Below are 15,740 nucleotides of genomic sequence, written 5' to 3'. Positions count from 1 at the left end.
TAACTGTCAAATCATTATGCTGAATTCATGCCTTTCGATCATCTATTTCACAAAGGTTTGAAGTTCTACTACACTAACTTTAATGGATGACATTGGCTAAGATAGGACACAAAGTCATTTTCATGTGAGAGCTTTATTATCGGTTTGAATTTAACAAACCGAATTATCTGATTATTATTCATTTAAACACGTGGTACATTTTGGGTAATATAAATGATTGGTGTATTTGTGAGATAATACTACCAGGCCAATATAAGCCTGGTCATATTAAACTACAATGTGCAATTATTAGTCGTTTTTGTACAGGCCTACAAAAAAGTACTTTGTCAATTAAAAAGTATGCAATTAATAAACAAACCCCTGAATAAAAAAACGGGGTCAAAACGTTTTTTTTTATTATTATTACTTGATAGAGCAGAGAAAAAAAAAACATAGGAACATTTCTTTTACTTTTTTTCTCAGGGTGATGTGCTACGCTGTAAACCGTGCTAGCACCCCAGGTAAATCGGAATGGTGTTAGTTGTCGAATAGCAGCAGTAGACAGTAGTCAGAACAGCATAGTAGTGGCTGCTGCACTAGCAGCCTGGAACACAAGCCAAGGACTACAACCATCAACCACCATGAGAAAGATAACAGAAACCTCTAATGACACCCATTCCCCATATATGCACAACCTTTACACAGAGCACAATACGTAGTGCAATATATTTAGAATGTGCTGTTTTTAGAGATGCAAGTCAATGAATCAGACTTCAATCTGATATTAGGGCAGTTATGGAAAAAAGGTACCAAAATGATAACATGAGCAAATCAGCTAATTACAGTAGCCTGGTAGTTACATAAAACAACAGGGTTCATATGAAAATGAAATAGCTAATAGGGAGTTACTATATGAATCAGCGCTTTATTCATTAAGGACACAGAGACCGAGGACTCACCGTGTCTCATCATTAACACAAACACACTGCTTATCTGGAGGTATGGAATAACACACACTACTATCAAAACCTTTCAGGAGAAAGCATGGACACAATGTGTTGGAAGAAAAATAAGAAAATGCAATTGAGAAGGCCTAAATTGAAATCATTGTTGATTAACTTCCTTTCATATTAATTGTACTAGACCACTTGACTGTTGTCCAGTTGAGAACCATGTTTGGATACAGAAGCTTGACCTCGTAAGACCTCATATACTGACACAGCACTGTCTCATTCCTTCTGAGAGGGAGCTTTGTAAGCATGGTTCCCATTTCAACACTTTCCCACCTTTGTACTGCACCACCTACAGCAATGCAATATCACTGGCCTTTCCACCAGAGGAACTAGCTTGCCTATTAAGGGACCTGATTTACTGTAACTCACACGCTCCCCTGTAAAAGAAAAACAATGAAAAGTATTTAATGTTCCTAGGGTTTTGCATAACTACATTCTGAAAGCTGTTTAGATTTTTAGACCAATCAATGTGCTGGTCAGAACCGCTGGACACAAGAAGTCATCTAAAGTGAAGATCCATTGGAACTGAGGGCAAAAGCTTGAATCTTAATTAGTGACCTTACAAATATACCCAGAGACTGCATCTGTTTATATAAAGGAAAGTAATGCACCACAACATACAACTAAAAGCAAAATAATTTCATTAAGAGGACATTCCCTCCCCTTTCGTTTCAGAAAAATGAAATTCCTGACATTATTTTATACATAGGGTTAAACCAATAGAAATGATTGATTTGGGCTCCACCATTTCTTTGGAGGTTTAAAAAAAAAAAAAAAAACATTTTCAAAAAGACCCCCCACGAAGTGTTCTGTGTTTGTACATATTAAGTCAGTTAGTTACTTAAATCCTGTTTCAGGTTAAAAAACAAGTCTTTGAAAATGAAACACTAAACCAGCAGATGTAAAACCACCTCAACAGTAACATTACTTTAAACACAGACCTTCAAGAGAGTCCAGTTCCAAAATAGTAGGGAGCACAACATCTCTCAGCACAGTATATGACTTAAGAAAAAAACTAAAATTATTTAACATTCAGTCTTACAAAATAACCAGACAATATCTGGGCTGCTCCTTGGTTCTGCACCAAATCGGTTTAAAGAGGAGGCAGTCTGTGTGGATATATATATATTTTTTAAAAATTTTATTTTATTATTTTTTTATTTTTAGCAACGCCAAAGCTATTTTAGTATTCCATGGATGGTCCTCTATTCTAGGCTCAACCACAGTCCCTGCAAAGACACCTGTCTCACTCTACCTGTCTGTCTGTCTGTCTCTTTGTCAGTCAATCAGTCAGTAGGGGTCTCTGTCTGTCTGTCAGTCCGGGTCTCTCTCTGTCTTTCAGTTGGGTTCTCAGTCTGTCTGTCTGTCAGTCCGGGTCTCAGTCTGTCTGTCTGTCTTTCAGTTGGGGTTTCAGTCTGTCTGAGACCAGGTCTTGGCTCTTTCAGGTAGATGGGGGGTTGTGTAAATAAGGCGCATCATTCACAGTGGATGATGTTAACTGTCCTGTCCCTCCCGAGCCGACGACATCCACAGACATGGCTGAGCTGGGACATCCATCCTTCTTGGTGCAAATATGGGAAGATCGGAAGATCTTTTAGAAGAAATGGCAGAGGGGCACCGAAAAAGTTTGAGAGAGATTAAATCCATTCTACCCCTTTGGCCATTGGGATGTAACAACTTAGAGCCATGTACTGTCTTGGTACAACAAAATGTCAGAGGAAGATGGTAGAAGGAGAGTAGTTCTGGGTGTTTTCATTTCACTGGTCAATAGTAGATGATCTGGTGAGGTTTTCCAGGAAGGAGTCTATTGTTGGTTAATATAAAGAATGACTATTATTCAGATTGATTATTGCAGTGCTGGTCCGGGGATTATTTCCATGTGTTGGCTGTCTGGGAGATGGTGCGGGATGGGATCATGTCCAGGAGGTACTCTCGCTGGCGCTCCAAGCTGGCCGACGTGGTGGTCTTGTGGACAGACAGGCTGGGATTCACATAGGCCATGGTCACACCTGGAGAGAAATGACCACCACCGCCGTGAGTAAACAGCCCAACCAGATGATTAGGCCAAAAGCACAACACCCTCCCACATCTATTAGCCCATCTGCAGGCTATTAGATTTCAAGGTCACACAACATGTTAGCATTTCATTAGAATAGAAGTTTCTTAAAAAAATAAACAAAGGAACCAGGAAAAAACACAGAGGAAAGGAAAAGGAGACCGCTAGTTAAGAGCTACTCTAAATCTCAGACAGACCGTCACCCTACTGAGGTAAAATGCATCCTCCACAATCTACTGAACCCGAGAGGGATTTAGGTCACGAGAGATAGAGAGAATATAGACAGTCATCAAGAGAGAAGGGCCAGAGATATACTGAGAGTCAAACTGAAAGCACAAGGTATGCAGGTGAAGACAGCGTCTCGTCTCTGTCCTGCCGAGGTTAATCTACCTGAGTTCCCGGTGGTCTGCTTCCTCCAGGCGGAGTTGGCCGAGTGGTTACTGCTGCCGCTGCCTTTTGCCCCCTGCGCCGGGCGCATGGCGTGCTTACCTGGCCTGCTGACCAACGCAGCCGCGCTCACGGCGTTCTGTAGCTGCTGCGAGGACGTGGTGAACGTGTGAGAGACACCGCGAGACCCCACAGTCTGCTGCCCAGAACGAGACAGCTGACCAGGGCTCTGGCAGAGGGACAGGCGAGAGAAAACACAAACATTAGTCACCGTGGGGCATCAGAGGGGGACCCCACCGTGTCGGACTGAAAGTGTCCCGCTGCTGACCTGCTTGATGGAGGAGTGGTGACGAGCTACAGGCGTGCCTCGGTGCTGTTGCTGGAGCTGAGCTCTGGCCAGCTTGTACTGCTGAGACACCAGAACGTGCTGCTGATCGGTCTTCATCCCAGAAGAGGAGGAGGAGGGCGTTTTGGAAACTGGGGAGGCGGAGGCGGGCTGCTGGAGGATGCGCTGCTCAATCTCCTGCTCCTGCTGCAGAGCCTTGACGAAGGCAGCCTTCAGCCGGTTTGTATGCTCTGCCTTCAGGGCCTTCTTCAGGTTGGACGACATGCACTGATCGCACTGGATAGGACCGCTTTTATCAGAGCGCCAGCGTGATGTGAAGTCCGTCTTGCACTGGGCGCAGGTGTGTGGCTCCTTGGGGACAGGGGTTACTGGGGCAACAGACTGACCCTGCTGCTTCCCTGAGAGATAAACCCAGAATCAGGCACTTGTCAGTCACACATAATTCACTGTAAGAGATTAATTACCAGGGATGCACCGACTGATTCCATCACCAAGTTCATTTGGAAGATCTTCACTTAAAATGTGTGTGGGCATTTGGATGACTCCCTTTCTAATAATTTTTTATTCCATGTATTTTTTTCAGGTAAAATAATCTCATAAAAACATGGAATAAGGAACAGTACTTCTAGTAGTTTTTTACCACATCTCATGCTAAAGGTTACTAGCAATGAACACTAAATCTCTCTTTTCCTGGTTTAAGAAGACTACTGAGTCACGTTAGTGATATGTAGTGCTTGTTACATGTCAACTACATATGCCAAATGTGAAAATTGTTTTCCCAGCCAATCAAGATGAAATATCAAAATGCTTGTTGAGGTTACTATATAAAGTCTGGGTTGAAAAGTACTTGAACGCTATCTCCTTAATGACACAAAAATAGGGTTAACACAGGGTTATTCATGTTTCAATGATTGATATTGGCCTGTGGGCGGCCGATCCAGGAGATAAACAATCAGCAATCGGTATCAGTCTCAAAAAAGCTGATCAGTTCATCCCTAGTCACTACTGTCCCTAGTAATGCTACTAAAACGTTTCTGAACCGCTGTTTTAACGCACCTCGTCCCAGTGTATCCAGCAGGTTCTGCACCACCTCCTCCAGGCCCACCAGATAGATGAACTCGTTGTTGGCCGCTGAGGGCAGGAAGTTAAGCTCAGGGGCTGGGGGTTTGGGAGGAGGAATCTCCAGGAGGGTCTTCTCCAGCTGCTTCCGTAAAGCCAGCTTGGCGGCCGCCTGGCGGGCTGCAGGGGACTCACTGGCCTGGACTGTGGACACACTGCCCCCCATCCCGGCCTGGGACGTCACAGACGAGCCCTTCTGAGAGCCCTGGGAACAGAGACATCAGTCGGGGTGACGTCTAGGGCTGAGGACAAGCAGCGCTGTTATCAGTCCAGAACTATGGGCACACATTACTGACGAGCTGGTAGGAGGAGATCTTAATGTGAGATGCTGGAGCAGTAATGATGGGGATAGATTGTCTCAAACTGACCTGGGTTACAGAATGTGGTCTGACCTGTGGTATGCTGACCAGGACGTTGGTGTTGGGGATGTTGGCCACCCTGATGAGACCTTGCTGGATGATCCTCTGGCCCTGCACCTGGACATTGGGGGCCGAGGCCCTGGGGGCCAACAACAGAGGTGGGGGGCCCGACCCAGAGTGCTGCTGCTGCTGCTGCCGCAAGGACGCAATCTGCTGGGGAGACACTGCTATGGGCTAACATCACACACACACACACACACGGACCGAGGTAGGAGAGGCCAGAGAGAGAGACAGAGGTAGGAGAGGACAGATAGAGACAGAGGTAGGAGAGGACAGAGGTAGGAGAGGACAGATAGAGACAGAGGTAGGAGAGGACAGAGAGACAGAGGTAGGAGGTAGGAGAGGACAGAGGTAGGAGAGGACAGATAGAGACAGAGGTAGGAGAGGAGAGATAGAGACAGAGGTAGGAGAGGACAGAGGTAGGAGAGGACAGATAGAGACAGAGGTAGGAGAGGACAGAGGTAGAAGAGGACAGATAGAGACAGAGGTAGGAGAGGACAGAGGTAGAAGAGGACAGATAGAGACAGAGGTAGAAGAGGACAGAGGTAGAAGAGGACAGATAGAGACAGAGGTAGAAGAGGACAGAGGTAGGAGAGGACAAATAGAGACAGAGGTAGACAGAGGTAAGAGAGACAAGTAGGAGAGGAAAGAGAGAGAAAGTCAATATACCAAAACATGGCAACACTAAACCTGTCATCCCACACAAATGTTGTAGCGCTCCTACCAGGAACTACTGATATATCAAATGACTCACACGTCAGTTCATAACTGCTGAGATATCACATGACTCGCACGTCAGTTCATAACTGCTGAGATATCACATGACTCACACGTCAGTTCATAACTACTGAGATATCACATGACTCACACGTCAGTTCATAACTACTGAGATATCACGACTCCCACGTCAGTTCATAACTATAGTTCCCCCCTTTGACAAATCACTTTCATCTTGAAAATGCCAGATATTTAGGGCAAGATGTATCATTCACCTAAGTTTCACTAAAATTGGACTAGTGGTGTTTGAAACACAATATGTGACTAACTAACTGTGGATTTCATTGTGGGGGACAAAGAATTTACTCCAGTTGACTGGGAAAAGTATGTGTTGTGCATTTGTTCAAATCCATGGAAATTCTGTTAAAAGTACAACAGCAGCTTAAAAAAAAAAGAGAACCGACCACTCAGATTTTGTGTGTTCCATTGCACAGTTACCAAGCAGCCTACAATATAAGGTTGAAAAGTTAAGTACCAGAATATGAGTTACCTGAGCCCCTCTGACCAGGGGAGGCATCACGGTCTGGGAGTTCTGCTTGGACGGGACGTGCTGCCCACCCCGGACCAACGGAGGAGGAATCACTGTGCTGGAGCTACGACCCGATGACACCTGGACACAACAGGATTGGAAGTACACCACCACATGATAAACTCATACTAATTTAATGTCTACAAGTACAAAGAAGACTGATCCATGAGTCGTGACTGAATGACAATCCAGTTTATCATGAGATCCTCATGTATGAAAACCAGATAATCACCATCTGCTGGCAAGTGGCATCAAGTCATTTTCAAGAGTTCTGTCAGCTAACATTAGGTAGACAACTTATTTCATCGTGTAGTCACACAGAAATACATGTGGTGGTGGTGGTGGTTGTTGTTGTATTGTTGTGGTGGTGGTGGTGGTGGTTGTTGTTGTATTGTTGTGGTGGTGGTGGTGGTGGTTGTTGTTGTATTGTTGTGGTGGTGGTGGTGGTGGTGGTTGTTGTTGTATTGTTGTGGTGGTGGTGGTGGTGGTGGTTGTTGTTGTATTGTTGTGGTGGTGGTGGTGGTGGTGGTTGTTGTTGTATTGTTGTGGTGGTGGTGGTGGTGGTGGTGGTTGTTGTTGTATTGTTGTGGTGGTGGTGGTGGTGGTGGTGGTTGTTGTTGTATTGTTGTGGTGGTGGTGGTGGTGGTGGTGGTTGTTGTTGTATTGTTGTGGTGGTGGTGGTGGTGGTGGTGGTTGTTGTTGTATTGTTGTGGTGGTGGTGGTGGTGGTGGTGGTTGTTGTTGTATTGTTGTGGTGGTGGTGGTGGTGGTGGTGGTTGTTGTTGTATTGTTGTGGTGGTGGTGGTGGTGGTGGTGGTTGTTGTTGTATTGTTGTGGTGGTGGTGGTGGTGGTGGTTGTTGTTGTATTATTGTGGTGGTGGTGGTGGTTGTTGTATTATTGTGGTGGTGGTGGTGGTTGTTGTATTATTGTGGTGGTGGTGGTGGTGGTTGTTGTTGTATTATTGTGGTGGTGGTGGTGGTGGTGGTTGTTGTATTATTGTGGTGGTGGTGGTGGTGGTGGTTGTTGTTGTATTATTGTGGTGGTGGTGGTGGTGGTGGTTGTTGTATTATTGTGGTGGTGGTGGTGGTGGTGGTTGTTGTATTATTGTGGTGGTGGTGGTGGTTGTTGTTGTTGTATTGTTGTGGTGGTGGTTGTTGTTGTTGTATTGTTGTGGTGGTGGTGGTGGTTGTTGTTGTTGTATTGTTGTGGTGGTGGTGGTGGTTGTTGTTGTTGTATTGTTGTGGTGGTGGTGGTGGTGGTTGTTGTTGTTGTATTGTTGTGGTGGTGGTGGTGGTGGTTGTTGTATTGTTGTGGTGGTGGTGGTGGTGGTTGTTGTATTGTTGTGGTGGTGGTGGTGGTGGTTGTTGTTGTATTGTTGTGGTGGTGGTGGTGGTGGTTGTTGTTGTATTGTTGTGGTGGTGGTGGTGGTTGTTGTTGTATTGTTGTGGTGGTGGTGGTGGTTGTTGTTGTATTGTTGTGGTGTGGTGGTGGTGGTTGATGGGGTGGTTGTATTGTTGTGGTGTGGTGGTGGTGGTTGATGGGGTGGTTGTATTGTTGTGGTGTGGTGGTGGTGGTTGATGGGGTGGTTGTATTGTTGTGGTGTGGTGGTGGTGGTTGATGGGGTGGTTGTATTGTTGTGGTGTGGTGGTGGTGGTTGATGGGGTGGTTGTATTGTTGTGGTGTGGTGGTGGTGGTTGATGGGGTGGTTGTATTGTTGTGGTGTGGTGGTGGTGGTTGATGGGGTGGTTGTATTGTTGTGGTGTGGTGGTGGTGGTTGATGTGGTGGTTGTATTGTTGTGGTGGTGGTTGATGTGGTGGTTGTATTGTTGTGGTGGTGGTTGATGTGGTGGTTGTATTGTTGTGGCGGTGGTTGATGTGGTGGTTGTATTGTTGTGGCGGTGGTATTGTTGTGGTATTGTTGTGGCGGTGGTATTGTTGTGGTATTGTTGTGGCGGTGGTATTGTTGTGGCAGTGGTGGTTGCATTGTTGTGGCAGTGGTTGATGTGGTGGTTGTATTGTTGTGGTGGTGGTTGTATTGTTGTGGTGGTGGTTGTATTGTTGTGGTGGTGGTTGTATTGTTGTGGTGGTGGTTGTATTGTTGTGGTGGTGGTTGTAAAGTGGTGAGCAAGACATCTGTACCTGTAGTGGTCCTTTGCCTGATATAATGCTGCCTCTGACCAAAGGTGGAGGAGTGGCCACAGAGCCTGAGGTTGGCTAGAGAACATGAGAGAGAGAGACAGACAGACAGTGTGAGACCAGACTATTGATGGCAAGCTGGGGGCTTGTGCAAAGCACTGTCTGCCTGTCTGTCTCTGTCCGTCTCTCTGTACGTGTCCATCTGTGTCTATGCTCAGGTTTAGGTATGTAGGTATGAGTGGCCCCCTAGACCTGCCTGCCTGCCGCCCCCCGCTCCCCTGCGTCTGTTGGTACCTTCTGGACAGTGCTCTCCTTCTGGATCTGGCTGTGTCGTAGTTTCTTGAGAAGCACCAGCTTGGCCTCCTGTAGTCTCAGCTCCTCCTTCAGCTGCTTGATGATGAGCTCCCTCTGATCAGGGCTACTCTTCTACATAGGGCACCACATGCACACTTACATTCAGGATAAATAAAGACACCCGTGAATAGAACAAAGGAGAGGTGTGTGTGTGTGTGTGTGTGTGTGTGTGTGTGTGAGAGTGTGTCAGTCTACCATGAGCATTTCGGTGTCCGTCTTCCTGAAATGGTTCAAGCCATTCATGATGGGGCTGGACGGCTCGTTGTCTGACAGTACTATGACATCATCGTTTGGTGAAGGGGGCTGCCTCTCTTTCTTTATGTCACTGGGAAAAGTGAAAGAAACAATGTCACTACATAACTATCAAGCAAAAGTATGACGTGTAGAGCAAAACCAGAGAGACAATCCCTCCCGTCAAACAATGTGGAATCATTTGAGTGTAATCACACACCACTCACTAATCCCATTGCAAATGACAGTCACATGGGCCAGTATGCGAAGCCAATGTGAATGGCCACTAGAGGGCAGTAAATGATAACAGGCTGAGCAGCAGTGGTGGAACACCCAAGTTGATCTCCTGTCAATAGTCTTCATGGCCTTGGAGTTAGAGCCCTGTTTAAATACCAAGCAACACAGGCAGAGTCTAACTTATTACAACAGGAATATAATAGAAGCAAATGCTTTCAACAGAGAGACAAAGTACGTAAACGTACAGAGCCAAACTACAAGTAGGAGGCCTGGCTTGGTGGTGTCATTAGAGCTAGCTTCTTTGCCCCCTCTGTGGCTGAATCAGTTTCCTCCAGCTTGAGGAGGACAAAGAGAAGCAGTGGTATGCAGCGTAGTTGGGGGGGGGGGGGGGTATAAAAGGCTGATGGAGGAAATAATCTGCTGCCGACACAGCAGGCATCCCCTATGGGGTTACGGATCTGAGTTAGGTGAATGTGAGTTGGGGGGTCAGGATGGTGTGTGACAGTTGGGGGGTCAGGACGGTGTGTGACAGTTGGGGGGTCAGGACGGTGTGTGACAGTTGGGGGGTCAGGACGGTGTGTGTGAGAGTTGGGGGGTCAGGACGGTGTGTGTGAGAGTTGGGGGGTCAGGACGGTGTGTGTGAGAGTTGGGGGGTCAGGACGGTGTGTGTGAGAGTTGGGGGGTCAGGACGGTGTGTGTGAGAGTTGGGGGTCACCACCGCCACAACACAACTAAACCACACACACCCTCGACACATGACGCACGCACACGCACACACACACACACACACGACACTCTCGCTCACACACACACACACACGACACTCTCGCTCACACACACACACACACGACACTCTCGCTCACACACACACACACACGACACTCTCGCTCACACACACACACACGACACTCTCGCTCACACACACACACACGACACTCTCGCTCACACACACACACACACACACGACACTCTCGCTCACACACACACACGACACTCGCTCACACACACACACACACGACACTCACACATGGCCATGAGCAAAGCGAGGGTTATCTGCGGTGCCAAGGCGATCTCCTCCACCCTGAGACCAGATTAGACAGGCATAAACAAAAACCAAGTACCTGGTGGCATAAGAACCATTGGCCACTGTTTCCACTAGCTACAACTTCTGTGGAATCCTCAGTGGCATTGACACACACTTCCACTGAAAGAATAACCCCATGGGAGCATGGATTCAGGAAGGAAAAGAGCATTCTATGAAACTGCAACTGTTCATGAAGCTGGACAAACATGGTCAACCGCTTGTTGTAGTCTGTAAGTCTTCAAATTCAGCGATGCATATTATAGCACCCTGCACACGATTTCTAAAACAGAACCTAATGGTAGATGAACCTAATGGTAGATGATCTCCACAAACACTAAGTGCAATAAAAAAAAAAGTGGAAAATATAGTAGGTTTAGGGTCTAGCAAATGTTTCATGAGTGTGACCTGCCCATATAGATAGATAAAAGGCCATTCCTTGGCAGCCATCTTCCTTGCTTATTGCTCTCACCTCCAGTGTATATTAATCACTCTGCAAAGCAAAGAGATCACATGAGATCATCAGGCACTTTCCTGCTCTGGTCATGTGACCCACCCACCCAACAACAGCCCCTCCTTTCCCCAACGGCTCCTTCCAATGTGGAAACCATGGTAACGGCCGGCTGGAACCAGTTTGTGACACATAGCCTTCATTTTGTGTGAAGTGAGGCAGAGTTCAGGTGCTGGAGAAAATGGAGCCCGTCAGCTGGAGCCTCAAACTTTTCAAAATGGGGGCAGGCCGCCCAGATTCGAGGGATCACAGACATGCACTTCCTGTGTGAGGAGCCCACTAGCTAGTGCAGAGAGAAGTTCAAACACAAACAGACACAGCCTTTGCACCACTTACACGACGCTTAGGCTTCAACTCCTCAAAGGGTAAAACGGTATGTCCCTAAACTCCTGACTCCCCCTTTGCCCCAAAAAAACAACTATGGCACAAGACCATCCATGCATATCCTCACGAATCTTTTGAATCCTTATCTGATGATCTGGGCAGACTGCCTCAGTATCATCCAACTTCCAAAAGTAACCAGAAAACATCCTAAACTGCTGAATAATTCATTCAGGAGATATCAGCAACATCATCCCGTGCGTGACTTTTTGGATGTTCCCCTTGAAATTTTTAATTTGAAGGCAAACCTGCCAAGCAAATGTCTTACTTTCCACTGAAAAACAAAGCACTAGCATGTGTCATCCCTGAAAGGCACCCGGTTCAGACAAGACACGACTGTAAACACGGGAAGCAAACCCTTTCAGTGTGTGGAGAAATCCAGACTGTCAACCAGCACCACAGCTCAGTAATGCCTTTGGTGTGGAGTGTAGGCTAGCACAGTGTGTGTATGGTCAGTGTTGGTCTCACCTCTTGGACGTGCTCATGTCTACAGGCCCCTCCCCGGTCTGCACCTCTACTCTGATGGTAGCCTTGACCTCGCCGGTCTTCAGGATGCTGGCCACTTTGGCTGCCTTGGTAATACCCTTCACTACGTCTCCATCTTCACCCACTGCCACCAGGGCTATAGATCCTCCTGCTGAAGGTGACAGTTCACAAGCCTCCAACTTCACCTTCTTACTGTCTGTCTCCCGTGCAGGACTGCCAGGGGCCGCCACATCCCTCTCCAGGGCCCTCTTCTGGCTGCGTGTCTGACGCACCACCTCCTCCGACATGGCTCTGGGGAGAGAGCGGGGGAAAGACACACATGCTGTTGGAGACACGGATAAACAGTCACAGATCTGTGTCTGTTAAGAGCATTGTTTTGGTAGAATCTCAGTACCCAAAAACCATAGGACAGTTAAAACACAAGTTGATAATGATGTGTCCTTTAATGCAAAAAGAAAGTATGGCACTTCACCAATGAAAACGCTCACTGGGGCACCATATCAGTATAGTGTGGACATGTGGCAGCGGACCGGGCAGTAATACCTCCAGCTGACCGACACCGGCCTGCCTCTAAGTGCCAGCTCCCCAGATGCTGACCCAAATCCCCACTCATTAAAATAATGGAGAGAACGGAAGAGACCCACTCAGCACAAACACCCGCCTCAGCCACAACTATTACACAGCTAAACGCAGATGAAAACACACTCAAGAGTGCAGGTTAGATACCGCAACATTCAGTGGGTCCAGGGGCCCGGACTCAGCCTGATGTGTCATGGAGATCGCATCGGGAGGGCCCACCGGGAGGGCCCACCGGGAGAGCACATGGGGAGGGCCCACCGGGAGGGCCCTTTTGAAATCAGGGACAAGCAAATACATAAATGAACCGACAGAATCAATTGTTGTGCGTAGAAGTCGTTTAAGTCAAGTATTCACCACAGGAGACTTGTTTCTGTAGTACACGTGATTGCAGTTGGCTAAATAAATGTCAACTGGATTGACGATCATCGTGTAATTCTGCTGGGTAGGACATTTAATTTAAAATGTTTTTGGGAAGACTTTTCTAATTAGCGTAACTGCAAATGCCTCATAGATGCACATAGAGACTGGAACATTCCCCATTGTCTCTTCAGAAAGCTAAAAGAAAATGTGAATCACTGATGCATTCTGTCCATGTCTTATGATAATCTTAGGCAGTTAGGCCTAATAAATCAGCTGTAATGTGGGCAGCCAGGCAGTGGCTTCTCCACAACACAGATTTTTATTGGCAGCCTGAAATAAGACCTAAGAATTTCAATGGCAGAAAATCCTGTTTTTCGGGGGAAGAACATATTTATTTTTGTACAACCTCAAGAGGCTGATTTATATACTGTTGAAATATATTACTGTGATCTAAAATGTGATTTCTTTGTTTGTTGGTTGGACACACTAACCAGTCAATGAAAATAAATGACCGGCATGTTTCTCATTTGTGGTGAATTGAAATGTTCCTCTTTACTTATCGGGCACCACATTTGTCTTGTGGAAACCCTTAGGCCTACTCATCTCCTTTCTAGCTATTCTAGCCTGCCATCTAATTGCTTCATTGCTGCCTCTTCCAGCGGTTCTAAATGATTATTGGGGCAGGCACTGTACACCTGAGTGTACTCACTGACGCAGATAAAGAAAGCTGACTCAAGGTCTCTCTCATCTACTGTGATATCACCACAGCAGAGCTCAACATGACCCTTCCCAAGATTCAATGGGAGACTTAAAGCACCTTCCTGAGAACCAGATTAAACCGGTCTGTGGGTTGAGCAGAGGCTAAAGGGAGCAGGCTTTACCCCTGGAGAGACACTGGCAGCGGGAGAAGCTGCCTGAGACTGGGATGGAGCGGTGATGGAGGGACAGAGGAATAGAGGCAGTCGCCAGCATTCCATAACAGTTTATTTTCTGTCAGAAAAAAGGATAGCATTATGACACCTCAAAGGGATGCAAGACGTTAGGCTAATAATCAATATAAACATGATCCGTGTCTAAAATATTGAACATATTTAGCCTAAATGGCTAGCCCAAAAAAAATCATGCTTCTTTCTGCCATTTCTGCTATCAATGGCTATTGTCATGACTTTGTGTCACAAGCACAGAAACATTGACTAGTAGTGTCATGTCAAGGTTAAAGATCTTGCTTTCATGACAGAAATCTCAGTCTCACAGGGTCCCCAATTCCAGCCAGGCATGCTGATTGTACTGCAGTCTACTTTTTTTGTCATTCAAATATATGTACGTTAAAGGATCAGTCTGAAACACTCAGAATGCTGGTCTAATTTCACACTTCACCTTGTTTGAGAATTAAAAAAAAAAGACCAAACATGCGTGACCTTTGAAAATATTTTCAAAGTCTTCATGATTCATCGACAGCCCCACACGCATACATACGCACAGATCAATCCCAGCCACTCCTAGAACTGATGAATTCAACAGCATTCCATTGGTCTCTGGGCGACATCACTTCCTGTTTAGCTGTCTATACCCGCGGTCTTTGTGATCTAAAACATGTAGAAACTCTTTAAAGGGGCTACACATTGGATATCTCCATGTTCTGGAAGATGCGTGAAGATTGGTTTGAATGACACCCATCTTCCTCTCCCCACACTCAATAACATAAGGGAGACTGTGCTCGACAAAGTCCTTTCAGTTACATCCACCAGTTTTAAACAACTTTAAACATGATATTTTCTTATATAAATTACAATTCACAGATATTCAGATGGAGAAAAAAAATCCAAACACTATTCAGTGCATGTTTTCTCACAAACAACAATTGAACAACTGTCTATTTTTCGGAAACTAGGCCATTACAACAATTTCTAAATTGGCTACTTGCCCAAGCCACAAGGTAAAAACCCAACGTCCCATTTTGGCAATGTGCTGGCCCAGGGGGATGAAATCAATAGGTAATATCATAGCTAATCACAACACTGGACCATGAGTAATACTGTGAAACAATGTCCTTCCACTATTACAGCAGATTGCACTGTATTTTCCATCATGCAATATTTATTAACATCTGTGTAGCACCTTCGCAAGGATGAGAACCACTTTGCAAGGATGCTGAAAATGCTTAACTCTGCACTTTCTCCCAGCAAATTGTCACGTCCACTCAGTCATCGTCTAGCCTACATCTGGTCAGTATTTCATTAAATAATTGCAATTACAAAAAGGTAGATTGAGACTGAGAAATCATTTCAAAGCAACATCCGAGGCATTGTGCTCCTACATTTTCAAATAAAACCATGGAAGCTAAATTTGGGTTGGGTAACCGACCGGGGGGTGAGCGCCCTGCATAAGACGGTGGGGGGAAAACACTGTTGAGCCAGGACAAAAGGGGCAGAGCCCTGCGACATAACAAGGACAGATGTGCCCTGTGTGTACCCATCACAGAGCACAAAGGGCATCTATCTGAAGGGGGTGGGGCACGCATGAACGACACAGCACACAGCTCTTCACTATTATGCCCTGAGCCAACACATTCACACAGGCACACTTACTGACACTGGAAAGGGCCAGTGGTCACCGAAATGCACTTCCTCAATCGCATCAAGGCCTAAAATGGCCTGAAGGGGAACAACGTAGTGCAGTTTCCAGCTGTTGGTGTAGGCATACTTGTGAATCATATGACCCAAAATGGCCACTGAAATTCCCTTGCTGCTGATGACATC

General features: G+C 46.2%; 1 protein-coding gene across 8 annotated transcripts in view; it reads right to left on the bottom strand.

Moving 5' to 3' along the window:
- Nucleotides 1-117: 117 nt before the first annotated feature.
- gatad2ab (GATA zinc finger domain containing 2Ab) overlaps nucleotides 118-15,740 on the bottom strand; it is a 34,124-nt gene continuing 18,501 nt past the window's right edge. For 2 of the 8 annotated variants that reach the window (XM_029121484.2, XM_029121483.2), the window contains 10 exons: nucleotides 12,025-12,333; nucleotides 9,311-9,440; nucleotides 9,056-9,187; nucleotides 8,765-8,839; nucleotides 6,572-6,706; nucleotides 5,269-5,493; nucleotides 4,838-5,105; nucleotides 3,764-4,179; nucleotides 3,439-3,664; nucleotides 118-3,001 (listed from right to left, as the gene is read on the bottom strand). In XM_029121484.2, coding sequence (XP_028977317.1) covers nucleotides 2,862-3,001; nucleotides 3,439-3,664; nucleotides 3,764-4,179; nucleotides 4,838-5,105; nucleotides 5,269-5,493; nucleotides 6,572-6,706; nucleotides 8,765-8,839; nucleotides 9,056-9,187; nucleotides 9,311-9,440; nucleotides 12,025-12,329 — 2,052 coding nt within the window. In that variant the 5' untranslated portion in view covers nucleotides 12,330-12,333 and the 3' untranslated portion in view covers nucleotides 118-2,861. The remainder of the gene's footprint in view (nucleotides 3,002-3,438; nucleotides 3,665-3,763; nucleotides 4,180-4,837; nucleotides 5,106-5,268; nucleotides 5,494-6,571; nucleotides 6,707-8,764; nucleotides 8,840-9,055; nucleotides 9,188-9,310; nucleotides 9,441-12,024; nucleotides 12,334-15,740) is intronic. The other 6 variants (XM_029121490.2, XM_029121487.2, XM_029121486.2 and 3 more) reach the window with 6 other exon arrangements.

Source organism: Esox lucius, chromosome 8 (genome assembly GCF_011004845.1).
Source record: "Esox lucius isolate fEsoLuc1 chromosome 8, fEsoLuc1.pri, whole genome shotgun sequence".
NCBI classification, from domain to species: domain Eukaryota; kingdom Metazoa; phylum Chordata; class Actinopteri; order Esociformes; family Esocidae; genus Esox; species Esox lucius.
Note: the sequence above shows the minus strand (reverse complement) of the source record. Positions and strands in the feature narration are given on the sequence as shown.